Source organism: Cavia porcellus, unplaced genomic scaffold (assembly GCF_034190915.1).
Source record: "Cavia porcellus strain 051 isolate PalLab524CR breed Dunkin Hartley unplaced genomic scaffold, mCavPor4.1 scaffold_19, whole genome shotgun sequence".
NCBI classification, from domain to species: Eukaryota; Metazoa; Chordata; class Mammalia; order Rodentia; family Caviidae; genus Cavia; species Cavia porcellus.
The window spans coordinates 24,851,507-24,877,329 of NW_026947502.1; the positions used below are offsets into that span (position 1 = coordinate 24,851,507).

The 25,823-nt window shown below is 38.1% G+C and overlaps 1 protein-coding gene across 4 annotated transcripts in view; it reads left to right on the forward strand.

Annotated features, from left to right (window-relative positions):
* Kcnip1 (potassium voltage-gated channel interacting protein 1) overlaps positions 1-25,565 on the forward strand; it is a 358,462-nt gene extending 332,897 nt beyond the window's left edge. For all 4 annotated transcript variants that reach the window (XM_063230763.1, XM_063230762.1, XM_063230764.1 and 1 more), the window contains 7 exons: positions 534-658; positions 2,033-2,102; positions 3,505-3,575; positions 4,334-4,441; positions 20,890-20,994; positions 22,597-22,659; positions 24,736-25,565. In XM_063230763.1, coding sequence (XP_063086833.1) covers positions 534-658; positions 2,033-2,102; positions 3,505-3,575; positions 4,334-4,441; positions 20,890-20,994; positions 22,597-22,659; positions 24,736-24,783 — 590 coding nt within the window. In that variant the 3' untranslated portion in view covers positions 24,784-25,565. The remainder of the gene's footprint in view (positions 1-533; positions 659-2,032; positions 2,103-3,504; positions 3,576-4,333; positions 4,442-20,889; positions 20,995-22,596; positions 22,660-24,735) is intronic.
* The last annotated feature ends 258 nt before the right edge of the window (positions 25,566-25,823 follow it).

Sequence of the window (25,823 nt, forward strand, 5' to 3'; positions counted from 1 at the left end):
GGCCTTGTGTATGCTACACAAGTGATCTACCACTGAGCTAGATCCCCAGGCCACCATTCAGAATTTTTAATATTTAACATCCCATAATTTGAACTTTTTACTAAGTTGTGATAATCATTCCCTGATCAGCCTACATGATGAGAGCTTACTGTTTTTAGTAGATTTGTTCTCCTTTCCTGTTTTGAGGGTCTTTATCTTTATGCTCACTGAACTACGGTTGCATATTCAAGAGATTCAGTGGGAAGTAATTCAAATATGTAGAAAGGGAAGTTTGGAAAAAAGGTTTTCGTGTGGATGTGTTTTGAGCATTTCTGCACGTATCTTAGATGGTGACTCTTCTCTCTTTGGATGTCTGTCACAACTAGAGTAAGAGAATGGACAGCTCTCAAGACTGAGACTGGGCAGGAGAGAAGAGTCCAAGGTCACTGGCATTACAGCCCTAGGCTAACACCCTATGTCATAGGTTGTCATGTCACTGTAGTCTGGCCAGAGTGCCCAAGGTCACACTCCAATGCCATCTCCTCTGGTTCCAGATAAGATTGAAGATGAGCTGGAGATGACCATGGTTTGCCACCGACCTGAGGGACTGGAGCAACTTGAGGCCCAGACCAACTTCACCAAGAGAGAGCTGCAAGTCCTTTATCGTGGCTTCAAAAATGTAAGACCCACATAGGCTCTCACTCCAATGGGATTTCCCACTGGAAGCAAAACTCTCCCAAATGCAAAGGGAGCTTCCCAGCTATGCAGTTGTATACGGAAGGCTATCTCTATAAAGGAGACTTGAGAGCAAGATCGTTTGATGAGAAAGCAGGGCTCTAGATCAAGGACAAGGCCATCTCAGTGGACAGAAAGCTGGCCCACTACACAGAACCTTCACAGGATAATGTGACTTTGGAGAATTTGCCCTGGTGCAGGAGCCAGGCTGAACATAATACATTCACACTCTCAATGAGATTGGTACCTCCAAAATAGCAAGATTCATCTCTACTCACTCACATAATCTGATTTGTAAGCCTGAATGGCCACTGTGTTAGTTGACCATGAAAATAGACCAAGCAGACACTCCTCCTCTTGCTGGGACCTTCCATTCCTGTGCATTACAGAGGAAAGCAAGTTAAACTCCAATATATACTCAGAGGCCTGGGAGTTAGTAGTTGCTTCATATTCATGAGTATATCTCTACCTTCTCAGACTACTTTGTGAGCTCTCAGATGTTGAACTTTTTAAGCTTAAATCTCATAACAGTTAAATTCCAAAATACTTGGGTGGGTGGGATAGAGGGAGGTGCTTCTGGTCACACTCCTCTACTCACAGCCTGCAGCTAGAGTTTGGTCAATTCCAAAGTGACTATGGTCTCTGTTCCCCAAGATGCAAGTTGATCACGATTCATACACATCTTGGAAGTCATCTGACAAACTCCAGGATGTGCCTGCCTGCTCCTACAGCTTCAGCTGTGCCTTTCATGTTCCTGGCTTGCTACCATTAGGGCTTCTTTCCTTTTCATCTTGAGGAGGCAGTGATAGCAGTGGGAAGCTGGCTGGGAGGGTTGCCCTTGGGTACTGGACTGAGAGGAAAAAACATCCCGAAAAGAGAAGACTCAGCATTGCTTGGCATCTACTGCAACTTGGCACCACTTAACAAAGATTGAGATATTAAATTCCTGTTACCCTTGCTGGGAAGGTACTCTGAGCTCCATTCTTCAGGTAAAGATACTGAGGATCAGAAACTGATGTGGCTGAAGTCACAAAGCTTAGAAGTGGCTTACCCCAGATCTTCTCATCTTCAATACCCAATTCCTTCCAGCTCAGAGGTCCCTCCTCTGATGAAATCTCTCCATGTTGCTAAGCAGTTGCAATCCCATGGTGGGATCATCTCCCAGATCTCCACCTTGGAAACACAGAAATGCAGTTTCTTGCACAGTCCCTGCCCACAAGGATCATGAGGAGCCCTAGACCTAGGGTTGGATCCCATCCCTGCCCCTGGTGTGGCCCCCAGACACCTCCCACGACTCTTTCTCTCTCCCTTCCTACAGGAGTGTCCCAGTGGTGCAGTCAACGAAGAAACATTCAAGCAGATCTACGCTCAGTTTTTCCCTCATGGAGGTAAGTCGGACTTGGGCAAAGGTCGTTGCAGCCCTCTGTAGTGAGCAACCTTCCTTTCCCCTAAGTATGCTCTTCCTTTTTATCTGCCTCCCCTTCAAGGTAGGAGGAGAATTCACAGCAAGAGACTTCCCTTATATTATATGTTGTGGAATTCTCTAAAGCATTAGCAGGAAATCACTATGCAAATAGAACCACTTGGGAAGGAAGAAAAGATTGATAATTTAATATTATAAAGTCTCATAAAAGCTCTAGAAAACAAGTATGATCCCAGAGGAAACAACTGAGTTTCAGAGACATTAAGCAGCTTACTCAAGATCACACAGCTAGTACAGGGCAGACAGACATATGCAATAAATGTTCTGGGCAAAACCTTGCCACATTGGCTCATCTGTTGTGTCACACTCTTCCTATTCTTTCCCTTAAAGTGCCTCAGACAAGCTGGAATGTTGAAAAAGAATTTTAAGCAAATACTAGAGACTATAAAAACAAACCCAAAAAGATGTACAGAGCATGAAGCTGTACTTATAAAGACAGGATAGCCAGGGGACTGAGCCCATGGTACCTGCTTTGCTGTCTGCCTGACTCCTTTGGGAATCAGCTGTGGCCCGGATGCTGTGGACCTCCCCAGTAACTTCTTCTGTGATCTCCAGGTGTTAGGTGCCACCTTCTATCAGGTGCCCCAGGCCCATCTGCTGTCAAACTCCTTTCCTGGGGCCTAAAGTCCCAAGTGTCCCAAGCATTTCTCAGGCCCTGTTTAACTTAGACCTCTTCAGCAGCTGACAGGTGCACCCCTGGGAGTGGTTCCCAGTGCAGGGCCCCCTGCTCAAGGTAGGGGAAGCACCCTGGTCTCATGCACATACCAGGATTACAGTTTATTGAGTTCTGTTGAACTGTTCTTTATTGAATTTTCAGTATGTGATAGGCATGGCCTTTACATAGTTCTCCAAAAATTTCAGGACACAGATCTTGTTATATCCCACCATACATAAATATAGATGGATGCTCAGAGAGGTTGCATTAGATGCCCTACAGGCATAGAGCTGAGACCCAGGCTTAGATCTCTGCTTCGGATAAATGCTCGTTCCATGTCTCTGCACTGCTGCTCAAAACACCACATAGTCCCCATGTCACTCACCCACCAGAGCTCACACGCATACACAGGCAGGATACCCATTCTCTCCAGATGTCTACATGCAGGGGTAAGGGCCTGTCTCACCTCCTGCCAGCAATAATTTCCCACCTAAACCCCAGGGGCTGAGTAACCCCAGGAGCCTCTATAATTTTCTCTTCTCTCGCACTCTTCTCTGTCTGCTCAAAGCCCCGCCTCTGTTTCTAAGTCACCCTTCCCCCATACCACGGGTCCTCTGCAACCCTCACCTGTTCTGCCCTTTCTACCTTACAGATGCCAGCACCTATGCCCATTACCTCTTCAATGCCTTTGACACCACCCAGACAGGCTCCGTGAAATTCGAGGTATGCCATCTCCTGGGTCTACTCTGGGAGTCCCCTGGTTCTGCATCACCTCTGCCTCTAAATTTCAGGGTCCTAAGAGAAGGCTGAATCCTCTTGGTCATGGCAAAGACTATCTATTTAATAAACACTTCCTGATGATAGAGAGGCACAGTGACTTCCTCTGCCCTCCAAGCACTCGGGAACTCAAGGGACTAACTACGAGCAGTTTAAAGACTCACTTGTACACTGCTTACCAAGAGGCAGCCTCTGGACATAGTAGTTTGCATTTATTAACTCATTTAATCTTCATAATAACCCTATAAGGTAGGGTTGCATTATTTATTACCATTTTATGGGAGAGGAAAGTAAGGCAAAGAAAGAATGAGTAACTTTCACAAGGTCAAAGAGCTAGGAAGTGGTCAAAGCAGGATGTGAATGCAGGCAGGGTGTTTGTGTAGCCAATAGAATATATGGCCATGCATATGAGACGCAAACCATTGCAGCCTTGGGATTAAGCCGGAACAGAGGAGGCTGTACTTAACTGTGTCTGGCAGTGTCTGCACATACAGAGCTCCATGCTTCTTCTTCTTTTAAAATAGGGTAATGTAGACCATGGAATGCAGGAGCTTTCTGTGGCGCTTGGCCATTTGCTTTAGGAAAATGAGAGGGATGGGAGACATCATTCTGCAAAAGTACCTTAGAAAGTGACCCAAAGACTTAGCTTCTCCCCACAGAGCAGCTTAGTGGTTAATGTCACTCCTGCCTTTTCTGCCTCTTAGGATTTTGTAACTGCTCTGTCAATTTTACTGAGAGGAACGGTCCATGAGAAACTAAGGTGGACATTTAATTTGTATGACATCAATAAAGACGGATACATAAACAAAGAGGTAAGTGAACTGGGAGCAGCAGCATAAGAGAGGTACAAGGAAAAATAAAAACCAAAAATCAGGAAGTCATGAGCATAAAATTGTCTGGGTGATCAGGATCCACTTTGGGACTGTCTGGGGTGGTCTGAGCATCATCCTCTCCAACCTAGATGCTCAAGAAGAGATTAAGCTGCGTCCTCCTCACTGGATCACAGATTCAATGCATACTACACATGGGCTATAAGTGACATATAAAGAGCTACCCCCTGATAGGGGACCTGCCTTTTGTCAGCTTTACAGTCGTAAGTTACAGCTCCAAGTGGGGATGGTGGGTCTGCAGGCAGAACCTATGTGAGAAAAGAGGGATTTTTCAGGAAGAGGAAGCTACAACTGGATGTCATTGGCCACAACCCATTTTGTCTACTAATAAAACCAGGAGAAGAGAGAAAATGCAGTTGTCTTTAAAGAACTCATTCCCAAAAATTTCAGAATCTTCACTGCTTGGCATTTTTAGAGGTTCAGTACATGTGCTTGGCCTGTGAAATTCCAGTAGTCTTATCTTAATGCTCACCGTGCTGTGTTTTATCCTCATGTCCCTGCTCAAACTTTAACTTGGCATCCTTGACATCACACTATCTGAGTTCCTAGGTGCCAGGCACAGGGATTAGAAGTATGCACATCACCTCAAGGCTTCACCTCATCCCTGCAAGCCTCCTCCTCCTTAGAGAGGGTAAACTGTGAGCTCCCTCAGCTGTTCCTCATTCATTCAGTGCTGTATTGACTCCACAGTTCTGAGGGCTGACTAGGTGTTCCCAGTGCTAGAGATAAAAAGGGGAGCAGCCAGACTCAGCCTCGATCTCACAGAGCAGTGTAGAGGGACATGCAACAACTGGACAAACTGAGTCAACAAGTAAAAGATGTTTTGATGGAGATGGTCAAAGAGCCTCTATGACAAGGTGATGCCAAACAGGACCGGCCATACAAAAAGCCAGGGAAAGTGTAAGTACAATGAAAGTGTAAGTACAGGGCGGGTGCAAGACGAGATAGCTCTTCACATGTTCCAGGACAGAAAGGCTTCCTATTGGCTGCAGAAGAGAGCTGAATAAAGGAGAACTAGCTAGAGGGCACATGCATGCCCACTGGGAAGCTGCTAGCTGGAAATATGTTTTGAGAGGCAATAAATATTACATGGACTTCAAGAACTAGAAAATCTAAACAGTTCTATCTCATCTCGAGAAGTTGGATTCATAATTAACAATCTTTCTGTAAGGACATTTACATTTCCCAGATGGCTTCCTGGTAAAAAGTCATATATGGGGGATTCTGGGAAGATGGCAGATTGTTAGGTAGCAAGGTAGAGAGCCTCTCTGAGGAAAACAACTAAGACACTAGAATTTAACACCATGGAGAAGACCAGACAAAAGGAGAGGAATTCTCATGACCCAAGAAGAAACTGAGGAAAAAGAAAAAGAAAAAAAAGGAAGGAAAAACGTGGATGAAAGGCTGGAACCACACACACTCTCACTGGAGCCAGTTCCGTGCTGTGCTGGGCGCACCTTGGAGTCAGACAACCCACGGTTGCACTGAAGTCACAGTAGCAGCAACATTGGGGGTTGATGAGCCCAGAGCCCTTGGCAAGAGGATGCAGCATAACAGAGAGTGGGACCAATGGGGAAAGTTGCATTAACTCCTGATGAGGGCTAGGAATTGGGTCCCACAGAGCGGGTAACCGGCTGGACGACATATTGGAGTTGGGCAGGATGGGCCTGAACCCAGAACTGCAGTGGCATCAGTCGGCCACTCCAGGCTCAAAGAGAACTGGTGGGATCTGCTTGGGCTGGGTCATGCCCCTGGTTGGGACCCAATGGACAGTGCAAAACTGTCCCAAACCTGTGATGTCCACACAGCACAGACTAATATGCTGAAGACACTCGCTGGTTGACTGGCTCAAAGGAGAGGGCCAGCTCACGTTGTCTCTGCGTGCACCTCACAGATCAACAGTAAACTGGAGAGGGCAGCAATCCCCTAGCCAGCAGGCTTCAGAAAACTGCAAGAAATATGGAAAGGGCCTGAGACTTCCACCATATACCTATCTGAAAGAAACTAGAAACATAACAAGAGAAAGAAACAAGAAAAAGCCTCTGGCTGCTGACCCAGGGAAAAATAAGTCCAGGAGAGGTAAATACAGAAAAGATCAAGGGCAGCAAACATGCAATATCGAACACAGCATCAGTGGACATAAAGAAATACCTTCATGACCTCATAGACGAACTTAAAACTGAAATTCTAATTCAAATGAGGCAAGATATAAGAAGATTAATAAATGCTAAGCACCTCTCAAGAAGACACAGATGGAAGAATGGAAGAACCCAAAAAAAGGAGAGAAACCTTTGATGAAGAATATAAACAAAATCTAGAATATATGAAACAGATCCAAAGAGATTACCAGGAAATTTAAAAATCCATTGAAAGCTGGCAAAATTCCTCGACAGAAACTAAAGTTAGACTTTCAAAACTTGAAGATAGATTTGAAATCTGTGATCTTGAAAGGAAAGATCTCTTAAAAATAACAAGGAACCAGAAAGTAACAATACAAAGGCTAGAAGATGATAAGAGGATCTATAACTTAAAAATAAAAAAATGTGAGTGAAGAAGCAGGAGTAAACACAAATGAAATACAAAGGCTATTCACAGAAATAATTAAAGGAAAACTTCCAAAGCAAAGGAAAAGGAAATGATATTCAGATACATGAGGCATACAGAACTCCAGCCAATTATAACCAAAACAGATCTACACCGAAACATGTAATAATCAAGATCCCAGAAATTCAACACAAGAACAGAATATTAAAAGTGGTAAAAAGAGCAGAATATTAAAAGAGAAAAGAAACAGATCACCTATAAAGGAAAACCCATCAAAATCAAGACAGACTTCTTGACACAAACTATCAAATCAACAAGAGCTTGGAGCAAAGTATTCTAAGCCCTGAAAGAAAATAACCTCCAACCCAGATTGATGTACCCTAAAAAAAAAGTATTTCAAAATTAATGGAGAAACAAGGTGCTTCCATGACAAAAAGTAACTGTGGGAGTTCATGACCACCAATCCAACCCTACAAAAAATACTGAAGGACATTCTAGAGAGAGAAAAAAAATCACCAGGATTCCAGAAACAGTGGCAAAGAAGCCTCAATGAATGGGGCAGACAGTGGAATGAAGGAGAAAATTAGACAACCAATGGCAGAAAAATAGCATACCAGAAATGAAGCAGAGAAAGTTGGCTATAATCTCTAACACAGATGGCCTTGATACACTAACAAAACACAGGCAGAGTAGATCAGGAGATAGGGTCCATTGAGGTGCTCTGAATAGGAATTATAATCTACCTGAAAGAGGGTTAATGAACTGAAAGTCAAAGATGAGAAATCAATGCTCTATGTGACAGGGAACCAGAGAGAAATAGGGACAGCTCATCCAGCAGCTGCAGATAGGTTGGAAAGTCATGACTCTTTTATGCAGTGGAGAACTACTCAGCTATAAGGAAGGAAAACTTTTAGGCTGTAGTAGGTAAAAGAATACAGCTCAAGATCAAGCTCAGGGTAAAAAGGTTAGGAACCACTTAGGTAGATAGCAGATTGTTCCCCTAATCTAAAACTAAGGAGTTAGTGGAACCCAAAATGTGCAAATCACCCTGAGAAAGAGAAAGGGGAGGAATTGTCTAAAAAAGGAAGACAGAAGACATTGTTCATAGTGTATCAGAATTTAAAAGCCACATTAGTCTTATCATTATGTTTAGTTTGATTTTATTCTGTTACAGTCTACTCGTACTAGATTTGATTTGAGGGCACAGACAGCTATCCCAAAAATAGCAGGATATACTATAGTAACTATCCTTAATTTCCTATTAACTTAACCTGAAGCCCTTTATTACTTACACTGTCTTACAATGACTGATCTTATTTGAATCTGGTTTGTTAGATCACTGTTTTGTCTTGACTGATTTTATTTGAATTTGGTATGTTTGATAGTATCAAGTCTAAGAGCAGAGGCAACTACTCTGAAGATAACAAGATGCAATAAGAGACCTATTCTGGTTTGATTATTAATTGCTTTTGAAGTCCTATAATGTCTCCAATATTTTGTTTTTATTAATATTGCCATGTAGTGCTATATTCAATTATATTATGCCTGATGACACGGACAATTCTATAGAAAATAACAAGAGACCTTATAGTAACTACTCTAGATCACCTAGTACTGTGGTTTTATATGTCTTTTTCGTTTCATGTTTTTCTAAGAATTTGTTTTGTTGTCTTGTTTTGATTTGTTTTTCCCTCTAATACAGAAAAGATAGGTATACAGGTAGAGATTCACGCATGTGTAGAACTTCTAAACAGTTTACCAGAATAGATTACATAATGCACAGTGTAATGAACAGATACTCTGAAGAAGAAGAGACACTAAGACACCCAGTGCTAATTCCATAGCTTCATGATATAAAATGTAACAATACTATTATTCTATTTCCAGAGTGATATTAGTCTGTTTTCTTTTGTTTAATTTCAACATACATGAAGGTATAGACAACTATTTTGAAGTGAACAAGAGACATTATGGCAGCCACTGCTGACTTCCCTATATTCTGGTCTTGAAAACCTAAAATGCCTTCATCATCCTGTTCTGATCAGTTTAGTACTATTTTGTTTGGTATGAATTAGTGAATTCATGTGTGAAGATATGGACAACTATTTGGAAGAAAACAAGAGACAGTATGATAGATAGTGAAGATCTCTGGTGGTCTTGCTTTGAAATCGGTTTCTTAAATTGTTTTCTTATGATTTGTTTTGTTTGGTTCGTTATGTTTAATTTTATCCTCTTTAAAATAAAAAAGTCATATAAATATTGAATTTAACAAGGTAGCAGAATATTAGTCTAGTTACAAAAATCATTTGTACTTTTTTATACAACTAGAAAGTTTAAAGATAAAGTTTCACTTATAATAGCATCAAAATACAAAAAATATTTTGTGATAAATTTAACAAAATAGGTACAAAATTTATATAGTGAAAACTACAAAATGTTGCTAAGAGAACAAAAAGACCTAAATAAACAGAAACATCATGCCTATGGGTTGGGAAACCCAGTATAGTTAAAAGAGATTCTCCCAAATTTGACTGATAGATTCATGGCACTCTCAGCCAAAATCCCAACAGGCATTTTAGAGAAATTGATAAACTGGCTTAATGTGTACATAAACTAGAAAGAACTGAAAAGTAAACAAAACAACCAAAAAAGAACAAAATTGGAGAACCTTATTTCAAGACAATATAAAAATGTAGTGAGATAATGGAGGATTGGCATACGGACCAACATATAGACTGACATATTAAAAGTAAGTCTAGAAATAGACCCACCCATTTACTGTTGTTTCAAAAAAAGATACTAAAGAGATCTGGGGGAAAGGAACAGTGTTTTCACTAAGTACCTGTCACAATGGTGCATCCTTTAAGAACAGAAATGCACAATAACCTTCACTTCATGCTGAACATAAAAATCTACTTGAGTTTGTCCTTCTTTATGGCTAAATAGTACTCTACTGTATAAAACAAACCCACATCTTCTTTATCCATTACTCAGTTGATGAGTATTTGGGCTGTTTTCAACATTTAGCTATTACCAAGTGTGGTATGCTGTTTTTAATTCTTTGGGGAAGATACCAAGAAGAGGAATAGCAAAGTCAAATGGAAACTCTAGTCCTAGTTTTTTGAGGAATCTCCTCTTTGATTTCCACAGAGGCTGCACCAGTCTACCCTCCCACCAACAGTGGGAAAGGGTTCCTTTTTCCCCACAACCCCACTAGCATTTGTTATTGGTTGATTTCTTGATACTAGCCTTTCTTTCTAGAGCGAGATGGAATCTCAGCATTGTTTTTATTTGCATCTGTTGAATGAACATTGATGTTGAACTTTTTTATGTATTTATTTACTGTTTCTACTTCATCTGAGAAACGTCTATTCATTTCAGATTCCCACTTTCTGGATTGAGTCTTTAAGTTTGGGTGTTTGAAATTTTCTGAGTTCTTTATATATATTCTAGATATAAGTCCTTTGAGGAATATCTGGTAAAGAAATTTAGGCAAATGGATGTACCTTGGGGCCATTCGCCTAAGCAAAATAAATCAGACACATATGTGCAAATACCACATTTTTTCTCTAGTATGAGAAGCCAAAAGTGTAAATAAGGATCAAAATGTGTAATAGAAATTTTGAAAAAGGAAGAAAATGTTCAAAATGGGAAGGGGAACTATGGAGAGGAGAAATGGAGGAAGGGAAGAGAAAGAAAGTGTGAAAAAGAAGAAACAACAGAAACAAAGCTTTTGTAAATAAGGATGAGAAGAGTTATATCATGTTATATCATTATATCATGTTATATAATGTTATATCATGCACAGGTGCAAATTTCCTATGATGAATGTGATCACTATGTGACCTAAAATGTAGCAATATACTTAATTAAAAATGGGAAAGATGATAATAAGCATCAGAAATTTTTTAAAACTCAATTTGAAATGTATATATACTTAAGTATAAAAACAAAAGCTGTCTTATTAAAGAATGTACGGCAGAATCATCCTCACGACTTTGGAGTAGGAAAGGATATCTTAAAGGAGGAAACGTAGGAGGAAATCAATAAATATGAAAATCAAATTTAAAATTTCTATTCCTCTGAGGATTAAGAAAATAGAAAGGCAAGCCATAGGGTCATAAAAAAATGTTTGCAAGTTATATATCTAACAAACAACTGATATCCAAAGTACATAATGAATGCTTATAATTTAGTAAGAAAAGAACATAATTAAAAATAAGGAACAGAGATGAACAATATTCCAAAAAAGGAAATAAATGACTAGTAAATAATCCCATGAAAAATTGCTGCATATTTCTGGTCTTCAAAGAAATGCACACTATAACTATTGTGAAATACAGCTATGTACCCACTGTAATGGCTACAGTTAAAAAGACTCACAATGCCGAGTATTGACAAGAATGTGGAGCAATATACATTCTTATATTTTGCTGGTGAGAATACAAAATGGTACAAACACTGTGGAAAACAGTTTTAAATCTTTGATAAAGTTCAACATGCAGTTAACATATGACCCAGAAATCCTGATACATTTATCCAAAAGAAATTAAATTGTTATTCCCTAAATACCAGAGATGTTCATAGAAGCTTTAATCATAGTTGCCTCCAAACTTCAAATAAGCCAAATGTCTACCAACAGAACAATGAATAAACACATTATAATATATCTACTTAGTGGATTATTACTCAGCAGTTAAAAGAAATACATTACAGTTACATGCAACGTGTGCCTGGATCTCAAAACATGCTCAGCGAATGAATACAGACATAGAGTGTATACTGTATTGATTCCATTTTATGGAGTTTTAGAAAATTCACACCAATGTATAGTGACATTAATCACATCAACTATTGCCTAGTACCAAAGGTTGACAGATGCTGTTAAGGAACATGAAGGAATTTCCTGTGAAAATACTCAAGATGTGTGTGGAGGTAATAAGAATATTCAAAATTCATCTCCTAGTACACTTACAATGAAGGAGTTTGTTTTCAACATATTGCGCTCTGATAAATTTGACTTTTTTAAAAACTATTTGATTTAGAATACCAAAGACAATCATGGACAACAAAGGCAAAACAAGATATCACAATCCCAGACTTGAAATTATACTACAAAGCTACTGTTATAAAATCAGTAAGAAGTATGGCAAAAAACAGACCTGAGGACCAGTAGAACAAATTAGAAGATGCAGACACAACTACAAACTACAACACTCAGTCACCTTATGTTTGACAGAGGGACCAAACATGTTCACTGGAAGATAGCCTCTTTAACAAATGGTGCTGGAAAAATTGGCTTTTCATACGCTAAAGACTAAAGCTAACCATATGTCTACATCTACTAAACTGAAGTCGAAATGGAATCAAAGATCTAAATATTAAAAGAGAAACATTGAATCTACTGGAAGAAAAACTATATAGAAATCTTGAGGACATAGAGGCAGGCAAAGAGTTCATGAATAAAATGCAAACTGCATGAAAAGTATGTCAAAAAATCAACAACTAGGATCTTGTCTTATTAAAAAGTGTTTGCATATCAAAAGAAATCACCAGCAGAGTGAAAAGAAAACCCACGTATAAAAAAAATTTAACCAACTGTTCCTCAGGCAAAGAACTTATATATAGAACATACAAAAACTGAAAACTATCAAATCCCTTAAATGCAAAGACCCAATCCAAAAGTAGGCATCTGAGATGAATTTGTATTTCAAATGAAGAAATATACATGGCAAATAAATATATGAAAAATGTTCAGCATCACTGGTCATTTGAGAAATGCAAAATAAAACAACACTGAGATTCCATCTCACTCCAGAAAGAGTGGCAGCCATCAAGAAATCAACCAATAACAAATGCTAGAGGGGCTGTAGGGGAGAAGGAACCCTTCTCCACTGTTGGTGGGAGTGCATACTGGTACAACCACTGTGGAAATAAGTGTGGAGATTCCTTAAAAAACTAGAATTGGTGATCCCCTTTGATTCCGCTATTCCCCTTCTTTGTATTTTCCTGGAAAAATTGAAAATATCGCACCAGAGTGATATACGTGCACACGTTTATAGCAACACAATTTGTAATAGCTAAACCTTGGAAACAACCCAAAGGCCTTCAATTGCAAGACGGATTAAAAAACTAGTATTTTTATACAATTGAGTACTATTCAGCTATAAAGAAAGATAAAGCTGAGGCTTTTATAGGTAAATGGATGTAACTTGAAATAAATCAGACTCTCATGTGTAAGTATCATATTGTCTCCCTAGTGTAAAAACTGAAAGAGTAAATAAGATACAAAATATCCAGTAGGTATTGTGAATGTGAAAGGGAAAGAAACTGCTTAAAAGGAACAAACAAGTAGGATGGAGAAGAATAAAAGGAAGAAGAATGAAGATTACATGTCTGTATGTGTATTCATATGTATATAGTTAGCTAGGTATACAAGATAGAGAACCGTACTACTAATCTCCGTTAGTTCATCAAAAAGAATCATTTGTGCTTTCATTGTATGATCATTTTTTATGTTTATATCCCGCAATCTGAACAACTACTTGGAAGGCAACAATGTACAATATATTAACCATTGTTAATCTCTTATTATTTTGTTTTGAATGTCTATATCATCATTTTTATTCTTTTTTTCATTTCTAAAAATTTTTTAAAAGATTTGTTGCATGGTAGAAATGCCTAATAAATCCAAAAAAAAGTGTTAAATGAAAAGAAAATCCTTTTCAAAGCAAAGAAAAAGTGGCAGTTCAATCTCATTTAAAACATAGGTCACAAATTCTAAATGAAACAGTAGGAAATTAATTCTAACATTCTATTTAAATAAGTGCACATGACTAGGATAAGGTTTATTGCAGGAATAACTCAATAGCAGAGAAAATCTATTAAATAATTTATCATATCAATATATCAAAATATTAAACCACATGATGCTAAAATCACATTCGATAAAATTTACCATCTATTCTTGATAATATTTTTAAACTTTTAATAAAGTAGGAATAAAATACATCTTTATCACAATAAAAAGTATTGCAGCCTGATACACAGTCTCATGCTTTATGGGGACACTACAGAGATGCTTTCCCACTGCAAGAACCAGACAAGACTGCACACTACTCACCCATGTCATTAGCTAACATTTCTGGAAGTTCTTCTGTTACAAGAAGACATAAAGAGAATTGACTGATATATTAACAGAGGAAAATGTAAAATTCTTTGTTAAATGATGTAATTTTCTACCAAAAAAAGGCAAGAAAATAAACCTAGAACATGACTAATAATGTAATACTTATACAAGAGGAAATTGGTTGGCCTACATATATCAGCTAAGACAATTTAGAAAATGATAACAAAGATATTCTAATTACAATAACAATACACTGTAAAGCATAGGGGAATTTTTAAATGTCTATTCTTTAGATGAAGATAAGATTTTCTGGGAAATACATAAAAAAGACTAACTATAGAAATTGATACAATTGGTGTAAAGTCACATTGAAAGAATAATCACATGAGAAAAGCAGAGATACAAAGAATAACAATAGTAAAATTTACTCTGGCAAATAATGAAATATATCATGAAACTGAAATCATTAAAATGTTATGGTAAGAGGCGATGATGTGGCTCAGCGGTAGCGAGCTTGCCGAGTGAATGAACCACTGGGTTTGATTCCTCACAACACAAAAAACAACCAAAAGAAAGGAATAGGCAATGGAACAGACTAGAAAAGTCAGGTACAAATAATGTGGTTTGCAATACAAGAAGCATTCAGAGTAGAGAATAAAGAAATAATGATTAATCAAGCAAACAGCCTTGGGGAAACTACTTTAGAAATTAATATGTAAACATTCTCATTTAGTAGCCTTTGTCCAAATTAATCATAGATATACAGAGTTCATTTGGACTATAAAAGAACCAGAAGTCAAAATACATGTCTGACCTTGGTAGAAAAAGCATAAAATCAAAGTTAGAAATAATAAAAGTATCAATGACTTTACTCTATAAATATTTTAAACTATTGTACATCAAAAAACACCACAAACAAAAGTTAAAAGTAAGTGACAAACCAGTTAAAAATATTTGCAAGTTATAGAAAACAGCTAGTATTCCTAGTTGGACACTCATAACAAAAGAAAGGATCATATTAAGATTGCTTGTCTTTGTTTTTCCTTGACACAGTACCTAGCGTTGAAGATATTTAAAAATAACTTCTAAATAAATTAATAAATTTCTAGAATATGTAAAGAGCTCTCACAATCCATTTAGAAATATGTAAACACATTGACAAGAGTACATAAACAAATAGTTCATGGGTATAATCAATTTACATATGTTATACCTCACTAAGAAAGTAGAACTCAAGATAACAATATGCAATGTATTAACTAGTGTTAATTTCCTATTTTTTAAATTCTTATTATTTTTATTCTTTTTCTGTTTTTAAAATAAAAAAGAAAGTAGAACATTAAATAACAGTTAAAAATTATTAATTGATCAAATAATAAGTATTGTCATTTAAAGTCAAGGAAGACCTGGGTGTGGTGGCATGCCTGTAGTCCCAGCACCTTGGAAGCTAAAGTAAGGGATCACCATGAGTTCAAAGCCAGTCTGGGCTAAATATGCGAGCTCAAGGCCAGCCTGCACCCTGCACTACATAGCAAGACCCTGCCTCAAAAAACAATATCATGGAACATTAAAAATAACTTGAAAATTAGAATATATTATATTTTTAAAATCACTACATAAAGTAGTATGTATGGTATCTTCTTAGTTTTATAAACAAGTGCATGCTTGTATAAACTCAAATATATGTCTCTAGAATATTTAAATACTACTTTACAAAATATGCAAAGAAATGAACCTAAAGTACAATTTACAGTATCTGGTCTTTATTTTAACAGTTATTGCATCATATCACTGATTAATCTCACTTCTAATTTGCAAACCTGACAAAACTGTCTCCATTTATATCCAGCAGAGGGCTCTGTATGACAGAATTAGTAAAGTGCCCCCAAAAAGAAAAAAAGAGTTAAAACTTCCTGGAAGAAGTAACTGCCTCTTCCCTAACAGTTGTTTGGAGATAACCTCATCAAAGTTATTATACGTAATAAAAATTCTTTTTTTTTCACTCTTTTTTTATTTAAGGAGAAAAAAAACAGAAAAAGGATACAAGTTATACAGAATTTCAGAAAAAATAAACAATAGGAAATCACTAGTTAATAGATTACATATTAGAAATAGTTGTTCAAGTTACAAAATTAAACATGTAAAGTGGACTTTCAAACAGTGAGACTGCAAACAGTTTTGTTCAATGATCCAACAAAACTCAGTAATATGGTTATCTATCTTATACACTTATATATGCAGTTATATTCTTTAGAGCACTTTCTTTTCCTTTTTTTTTTTTTTTTTTTTTGTACAATGACAATTACACATTTTGGATTTTATTACTCCCACAGTTATTACTTTTTTTTGAAGAGAGTAAAACCAAATGTGACATAGCAGAATAGAGTCAGTCAAATCAAAAGGATGGACATAATAGATAATGTAAAAACAAAATACTAGGTGATCAACAATAGTTACCATACTGCTTCTTACTATCTTAAAAAGAATTGCCTATATCAATAAAATTGAATGAAACAGTAAAGAATAAAACCAAAACATTGGAGACATTACAAGACTTTAAAAGAAGATAATAGTCAACTGGAATGGGCATCATAATGAGTCTTATTGTCTTTACAGTTGTTGCCTATACTTTCGAACTTGGTACTATCAAGCAAAGCAGAATAGAGGAAAATCAGTCACAGCAAGATGGTGAGGGCTATACAGGGTTTCAAATCAAGTTAATAGGAAATCAAAGTGGGTTACTATAATGTATCCTGCTATTTTTTTATTTTTCCCTTAATTAAAAAGATAAAAATAAAAAGTATATAATTTTAAAAAAAGAGATAGATAAAAGAAGGCATAACAACAAAACATCACAGGTCAAAGCATAACCATTTAAGCAAAATAGTGTTTCACCACAAGATATCCTGACATAAAAGTAGTTACCATCGTGTCTCTTTCCTTGAAATCTTTGAGTATAACTTCATAGACTGTAGCACCAAACATATCAAAACAATGTAAAACCATTCAAGAGAATGACAGTATTACAGGGTATTTAGAATCAACTATCAGAAAAAGAACAATGGTTTCTGTATAATCTCCTTGTCTATAAAAGTGTTTGCTTATATTATCACATATAATAAAATCCAGTAAGATACAACCTGTTAAGACCGATGGAGACAGAAGAATAAAAGCTTGATGGGACTTCAAAGCAAGATGATACTAAATCAGCACTAGCTATTATGATGTCTTGTTTTCTCCAAAATAGCTGTTCCTACCATCCAATCTTCTCTGCCTCATTTCTGTTGAGCTCTTTTTCTGTCATTTGTTGTCAGTTTGTCTTCTTCATTTCGTTTTCTGCTCCATTCATTGTGGCCTCTCTGCCACCGTTTCTGAAGTCTTGGTATTTTCCTTTTTTTAGAATATTCTGCAGTATTCTCTGTAGAGTTGAATTGGTGGTTGCAAATTCCCGTAGTTCCTCTTTATCCTGGAGGCACCTTGTTTTTCCATCAATTTCTAGGGACAGTTGTGCAGGATATATCAATCTTGGCTGGAAGTTGTTATCTTTCAAAGCTTGAATTATTTCCCCCCACGGTCTTCGTGATTTGATGGTTTGTGCCCAGAAGTCTGCTGTAATTCTGATGGGTGTTCCCTTGTAAATGATCTGTTTCTTGTCTCTGACGGCTTTTAGTATTCTGTTCTTATATTGGATTTCTGGAATTTTGATTATTATATGCCTGGGTGTAGCTCTGCTTGGGTTGTAGGTGGCTGGGGTCCTGTATACCTCATACATCTAAGTATTTTTACCTTTTGCTAAATTAGGGAAATTCTCTTGGATTATTTCTGTGAATAGTTTTTGTAGTCCATTTGTTTGTGTCCCTACTTCCTCTTTTATGTTAATTCTTAAGTTATAGATCCTCTTATCATCTTCTAGTCTTTGTATTATTGCTGTTTGTTTTCTTGTTGTTTTTAAGAAGTTTTTCATTTCATGCTCCCATATTACAAATCTGCCCTCCAATTCAGATATTCTATCCTTAGTTTCTTTCAAGCTGTTATGCCAGCTTTCAATAGAGTTTTGAGTTTCCTGGTAATCTCTTTGAACCTGCTTCACGTATTCTGTTTTCTCTATTTTCTCCATCAAACAATTCCCCTCTTTTTTTCTGTTCTTCAATTCCACCATCTATTTTTTCTTGGGCAGTGTTTAGTATTTCTCTAACTATTCTACTTATATCTTGCTTTATTTCATTAAATACTTCATTTTTAAACTCGTCTATGATGCTCTGGAGATATTGCTTTATGTCTATTGGTGCCGTGTCTGATATTGCATGTTTTCTGTCTTCCTTTGCGTTTCCCTTTCCTGGATCAGTGTTCTCAGGATTGGGGACTGAGGACCCTTTCTTTTTGCTTCCTCTTCCCATACTTTTTGTTCTTTCCATACAAGCGAATGTAGGAGGCCCAATTTTTTTCTCTTTGTCGGTTACAGTTTGTTTGAATTCGCTGGCTAGGTGTTTCCACCCACTGCAGTGTACTAGGGAGACACGGACCTGGGCAGCCTCTGCTGGGCCCACCCCTCCAGGTCAACCTACCAAAGGCTTCACTGCTAGGGTGCACCTCCAGGCACTGGGACCTGGTTTGGGCTAGCCTACTGGGTGTTAGCAGCGTTATGCAGGCCATGTGCTCCCCAGCAATCCCGCTTGAGAGGGGAATATGCGACTAATGTCACTGCAGCACCCTGTTCCGGCAAGTCTGCCCGGTCCCAATATGTCCTTTGCAGGAGCCTCCTACTCTATGAAAGGATCCCCCGTTCCGCTCACTCACCGCAAGTCGATGTAGGGCTGCCTGCTAGTCCTGCTCTCAACTCCATTCGCAGATTCCTGCTCTCAGAGCTTTCGCACATCTCTCTCCCTGCCCTGCAGATTTGGATGCAGCAGCGACATCAGGAAATTCAAATCGTGGCTTCCAGTGGCATGGGTTCTAGCTTCTGCGCTGAGATTTTATCTGTTCCTGTTATAGCACCAGGATTGGATTTCCAGTTGGTTTCTCTTAGCTTAGTTCATTCCTGGTTTGGCAGGGTGTATCTCCCCTTGCTTAGGACTCCTTGTACCACACCATTCCTGGATTTTAAGCAGGGTATCTCAGAGAGCCTGCGTAGCTGCTGCTACCTATCCACCATGTTCTTCCAGAAGTCGGCAGTGATCTTTCACGTAATAAAAATTGTTAGAGTAATCAAAATTGGCTTTTATGTCCTTTCTTTGATCAAAAAGTACTCAACTTATAAAGAACCCAATGTCTACATGGATGTGAAGAACTTGCCAATAATATATTTTTAAATAAACCTGTGAATGCAAACATGTATTTCCTAGATCTGTTTGGTGAGGGGTCCTGGAGCAATCACTCACTGTAACAATAAGCACACCTTGCAGAGAAATCATGCATTCAAAACATCACTCTTCCATAAAAGATACCAGTCTCTTTGAAGAAGTTGTTGGTTCCAGGACTGTGATAGAAAAAATACAAATTCATCCCAGATGGGGGCATATCAAAAGACTACAGGAGTTCTAATAGCCAGAGCCTAAAGGAGTCTGAATAATGAAAATTCGGCTAATTTAAGTAACAAAATAAAAAAGGATAATAGTGGATTGTCACTAACAAAATATAGTAAATATCCATATGCCCATATTGATATAGACAAACAACTCAGTGCATAAGTAAATGGGAGAAAGTGTTAGCTCTTACAGAAGAATTCCAAATAATATTGTGGGAACAATAAAAACAATACAAAATCATCATCAGACAAACTCCACAGTAGTAATTTTTGCAGGCAAGATCCACTTACAGAAACTAAAATCAGTGGAAAAACTTGACAAACATCACCTTAATCAAATGATCAATGTTAACCTCACCAGGATAACACAAGCAACACCACATACTTCCTGGATGACGCACTGAGAAAACTGTAACATGCCTTCGGGGGACTTCATGCCAGAAAGGCATAGCTGTGATCTAATCTTAAGAAAACCAGGCACTATTCCAAACTGAGACATAAAATAACTGATTGGTATTCACATCAAGTGTCAAAATCCTAAGAAGACAAAGAACAGAACTCAGTGCAATATGGGAAAAAGATGTGGTGGAGACATGCTGATGAGAATTAAGCTTGTAGTTTAGTAAATATGGTAACAATGTTAATTTTCTGGCTCTGATCATTTTCCTCTGATTAGTTTCTTTGCAAAGTTGTTAATATTAAAAGAAACAGGGTGAAAGCTGTACGTGAATATGCCACTATTTTTGTAACTTTTCTTTAAGTCTAAAATAATAGGTTCTTTTAAACCCTTGAAAATGTCCTATGGGTAATCCTGGATGTTAGTTCCTTTTTCTTAATTTAAAACATCAATAAAACCTGTAAAAGGAAATGTGCAGATTATTACCTTCTCTTTAATTTAGAATATTTCATTTTTACCAAACTTGCGACGGTGTAATCCCACATCGCTCTTCACTAAGGACAATATGAAAACATAGGTATCCTCCCAGGAATTTATGAAGCAGGGAGACTTTTCTGCTGTCTTCTCTCTAGGAGGAGGCTGCCAGATTAGGCTTTTTAATTCTATTGTCTGCTTTAAATATCTAAATCACTTTTGTTGGCAAGGAACAGAGGAACCCTAAATTCAGTCACCTAAAGAGCTTAACCTCATGGTGTGCTTCTGTGTCCCCTCCATAGGAAATGATGGACATTGTCAAAGCCATCTATGACATGATGGGGAAATACACATATCCTGTGCTCAAAGAGGATACTCCACGGCAGCACGTGGATGTTTTCTTCCAGGTAAGGACACAAGCCTCATGCCCAATGTAGGTGAACCAATCATGACTTCTGAGTAAGTGGATTGTGTCCGACTCTATTCTAAATATTATAGGAAACAGAAAAGAATTACAAGATATATTGTCTGCAAGGAATAGATAATCATGTAAAGCAGATAATTGTATATTATATCACAATTGTATATTATAACATTATTTGTTATAAGTGCTATTAGACAGCTGTAAGTTTCATAAAAATTCTTGAAGGATTCAAATGAACTGAGAAGGCTTCATTAATCCTTAAGTGTTATATATTTGTGTCTGGGTAGTAAGGGTGTCAGCCCCCTTGGGGGACCCAAAGGAGATTTACATGGGTGAGATCCTACAGTTAAAGAACACATGTGTAAGACATGCTCCAACAGCATGGAGCAGAGCAGAGCACAAGAGCAAAAGAGTGCGAGGGCCCGAGAGCCGCCTGCATCTTTACTGTACAATTCTTATACAAGTTTCTGGCTCATACTTACATCTCACACAGTGCTGTAACAGCATATGTTTGTTTACCGGTGCTGAGTCCTGATTATATAACTGTATCCCACCGCACATCTGCACAAGACAAGTGGGGTCACATCCTCAGGTGTCCTTAGATGCCCCTGAGCTTTGAAGCACTCTGAATGGTTTCCTGCAAAAGGAAAATAAAATTTGAAACTAGGATAAGGCCAGACTGTAAAGTCTTTAAATGGAATGTTTAGACCTGCTCTGGTAAAAGGTGAGTACTGCTGACCCTTCAGTAAGGGAGACACATCGTCATAGCAGCCATTAGGGGGGTCTCATCTTAGTCAAATCTTCTCACTCTGCAAGTGGAAAACAGAGGTCTTTCTGACTTGTCAAAAGCTCACACAGTATTTAACAGAGAGAGAATGTGTACCTCCCATGTTCAGTGCTCTTTCTTCCAGAGGTACAGTCTAGTAGAAAGTTTAGGTAAGACATAGGCTATGGTTTAGAAGTGGTTTGAGACTGACCCCCAAAGGTTTGTGTCCTGGAGCCTTGGCCCTCAAGGTGACAGTATGAAAGGGAGTATAACCTTTAATAGGTGGGACCCATTGGAAATAACTGGGTCATTGGGAGCATGGTCTCAGAAGCAATTAATGCTCTAGTCCTTGTGAACATGAGTCATTGCACAAAGAGTAAGACTGGCCCTTCCTCACTCTGGCTTTCTGCTTTGCCATGTGATCTTAGCCACATGTACTCCCTCCATTCTGATACCATCTTCCATGACATACTCACCAGAGCCGAGCAAAAGCCAGCATCAAGTCCCATAACTCTCCAGAGATGTGAGCTAAATAAACATATTTTCTTTGTAAAGTACCCAGTCTCAGGTATTTTGTTATAGCAACAGAAAACCAACTAATACAACCCAAGGAGATGTCAAGATAATATAGCAATGAGATGATCTGCAGCCAGACTTTGGATTTCAGGAAGCTCATCAGGGTCAAAGTGCTGTAACATGCACTTTGTAGTTGTCTGTCCAGTGAAAAAACCATTGTAATTTGCAGAGCAAAGTTGGTTAGTGAAAATTAACCAAATTAAAAGATTTTTTTTAAGTGCTCCTCCCTGTTGTGTCTTTCAGAAAATGGACAAAAACAAAGATGGCATTGTGACTTTAGATGAGTTTCTTGAGTCCTGTCAGGAGGTAAGAAAGAGACCTCACGGAATAATATCACTAAATGGGGCGGGGGGGCTTGGAGTCCTGCCAAAGAAAGGAATGAGAAACGTACACATAGCTGTGTCCCTTCCAATCAGCCAACAGCCACAACACTAGCAAAACTCTCCAGTCCACCAGTCTGCATTCCTTAGCCTGGTCTGTGGTTAGTTGTGACTCTAAAGCAGGCTTGAGCAGAAAGCCCAAGCCCAGCTCTGGGGCAACACTGTCATTTTTCAGCCTTGTTATGGCTTTATGACCCACTCCAGCCCACAAGGAGACAGCTGGGGGAAAAAAATCTACAGTTGTGATTCTCACACTATAGTAGAAAATGTGTATTTATTTCCAGATCTGAATTTCAGAGACTAGATCTAGGGTGGGATCTAGAATTTGTCATTATAATGCAAATGTCTTCGACCAATGCTGCAAGAACTTTAATATACAAACCAGACTTCCTGAGTGTCTTATGAGAATGAAGATTCTTACTTCTGGGATTTGGGTTGGGGCCTGAAATGCTAACCCTCTCCTAGGAGATACCAGCTGCTGGTGCTACCATAATAATTTTATTAAGTCTTATGATGAGTAGATTTATCCTGGCTGTCTGCCAGAGACAAACCTAGAATTCCTTCATCTACTTTAGACAAAGTAATGTATACACCTCTATTTTTATTTCAGAAAGATACATAGTTACACTGAGAACCACCCAAGAATTGAAATACAAAGACACAAAGAAGAGCCCCTACCATGGTTTAGGCACATTACATAAACGTCACAACAACCATATAAGGTAGCTGTCCTATATGCTGTGTGATGGAATACTTAACAACTGAAATAGATCACTGACCACTGTTAACTGCCCTAGAGGATCTCTGCTATACGTGGGTGATTCAGCGAGCTTAGACAAGTTACTAGTTAGAAAGTTATTTAAGAGAAGAGGATTAGATTAGCTGTTATTTATCAGTAGGGTCAGAAGTATTTTAGCATTTAATCATTACAAACTGAAAAACAATAGTGAGTGTGCCCATTTTCACAAAAACTACAAGACATGTGACTAAGACCACAGTAAGTGAAAGATGAAATTTAAATTCTGTAAACTAATTTTAATACCACATCTGACCTAAAGTACACTTTCTTGACTTGCTTACCAGGTGAAAATGTCTTTAAAATCAGTGTAGTCTCTCACGTTAGCAACTTCTGTAACTATTCATTAATACAATAACAAAAGCCAGTAAAACCAGAATTCTCTTTTTAAAGAAAATTTTAATATAATTGATTAGAAAGAGAAAACTCAACTTGTCGTTATCAGCAGTAAAAAGGATAACATTGCACAGGCTTGACATTAAAACATAATAGCCATTATCTAACAAACTTGACATCTTATATGAAGTTATAAATTCCTCACAAAGCAGTTTATCAAATCTAATACAAGAAGGAAACAAAAATCTAAATACTGTAGTCCTATATGTGTTAAAGATATTGGATATATAATTTAAAACATTCCTCCAGGAAAAAAATAGCAGGTTCAAATAGGGTCACTGGCACATTCTTCCAAACATTTAAGGAACAAATGATATTAATTTTATACAAACTCAAGGAACAGAGAAAAGGAGAAACTTCCCAACTTGATTTATGAAGCTATTGTAACTTTAATAGGAAAACTTGAAAGGCTAGTTTAACAATCAAGAATTAGTCACTGTAATTAATCACATTAATAAAAAAGAAAATACAATCATATCTGTATATGTAGAAAAATCATTTGACATAGTGTGATTGCACAGAGCTTCCTTTAAAAACCAGCTCAAAAATAAAAATAAAAACATAAAACACAGCTCACTGTTATACTGGATAATTTGTTCTTCTGCATCCCTCCTTAAACTGTAAAAGTATTCTGCCTCAGTTGATCATTTTCTAGGAACTTCACCCCCTTATTCCTTGTTTCTGACACCCGCATAGACTTCTTTCTGCTAAGAAACCATGCTTGAGATTTGCACACCACAGTTACCAAACTTCTTAGGCAGCTGCTGCAAAGATCCCTAACCATCCTCTCTTTCCTTGCTCCCTTCCCAGGATGACAACATCATGAGGTCTCTCCAGCTGTTCCAAAATGTCATGTAACTGGGGACACTCAGCCACCCAGCTCTCAGAGACATTGTATGATTTTGTTCTGATTTTACACACCAATTCTTGGGACAGAAACACCTTTTACATTTTGGAAGAATTTCCCGCTGAAGACTTTCTATGAAACCCAGCATCTAATGGCTCAATCTCTGATCGCCAACTCTTCCTTCTGCCTCCTCTTGAGAGAGACACAATTCAAGTTTGTTTCGGAAGCATGCCCGTCTCGTCACACTGCTACTCTGTGGAAGGCCCATCTGCTTGAGCTTAAACAGTAGTACACAGTTTTCTGCTTATGTGCCCCAACCCACTGCCTCCAAATCAAGCAGACTTTGTTCAATTTGGAAGCCAGAGGACCTGAGCCAAATGCACACCATCCTCTGATGGCCTCCCAACCAATGTGCCTGTTTCTCTTCCTTTGTGGGAAGAAAGAGTGTTACACAGAACAATTAAAATCTACCTTGACTAGATTGGGGGAGGCAGCACCTAAACATGTAGAATAGGACTGGATTACTAAGCATGGCATTGTCTGATGATCTAAGCTGCCCATGTCATTCATTTCCAGGCAAGGATTAATAATTCTCTCACACTAGCATCTGTGCTAGTAGTGCAAGTTGCAAGTCTCTTAACATGCCCAGGAAGAGAGCCATTGCCCAAGTGGTAACTCCTCTCCATCCCCTGCTCCAGCCCATCACTGCATGTCCCTCCCAAAAAGTCCAGAATGCCTGCAAATTGCTGTAATTTTATACCATGTTCTAATCAATAAATAGAATTATTTCTTACACTCTGAATCATTTCTTCCATCAATCCATGGGGCAAGAGAGATAAGAAGTAATCATCACCTCTTACTTTGAGAAGCTGAGTCCATGCAACTGGCATGCAGTTTCTAGTGCTTCCTTTGTGCCATGCATCATGCCAAGCAGTGACATCTCTCCCCAGCCTCCAAAGCGTCCTGAGCAACATCCACTATGAATGCAAATATTATGACACAGGCAAATGCAACTTCAGCATCTCCCTCTGATGACAAAATTGCCACTCCT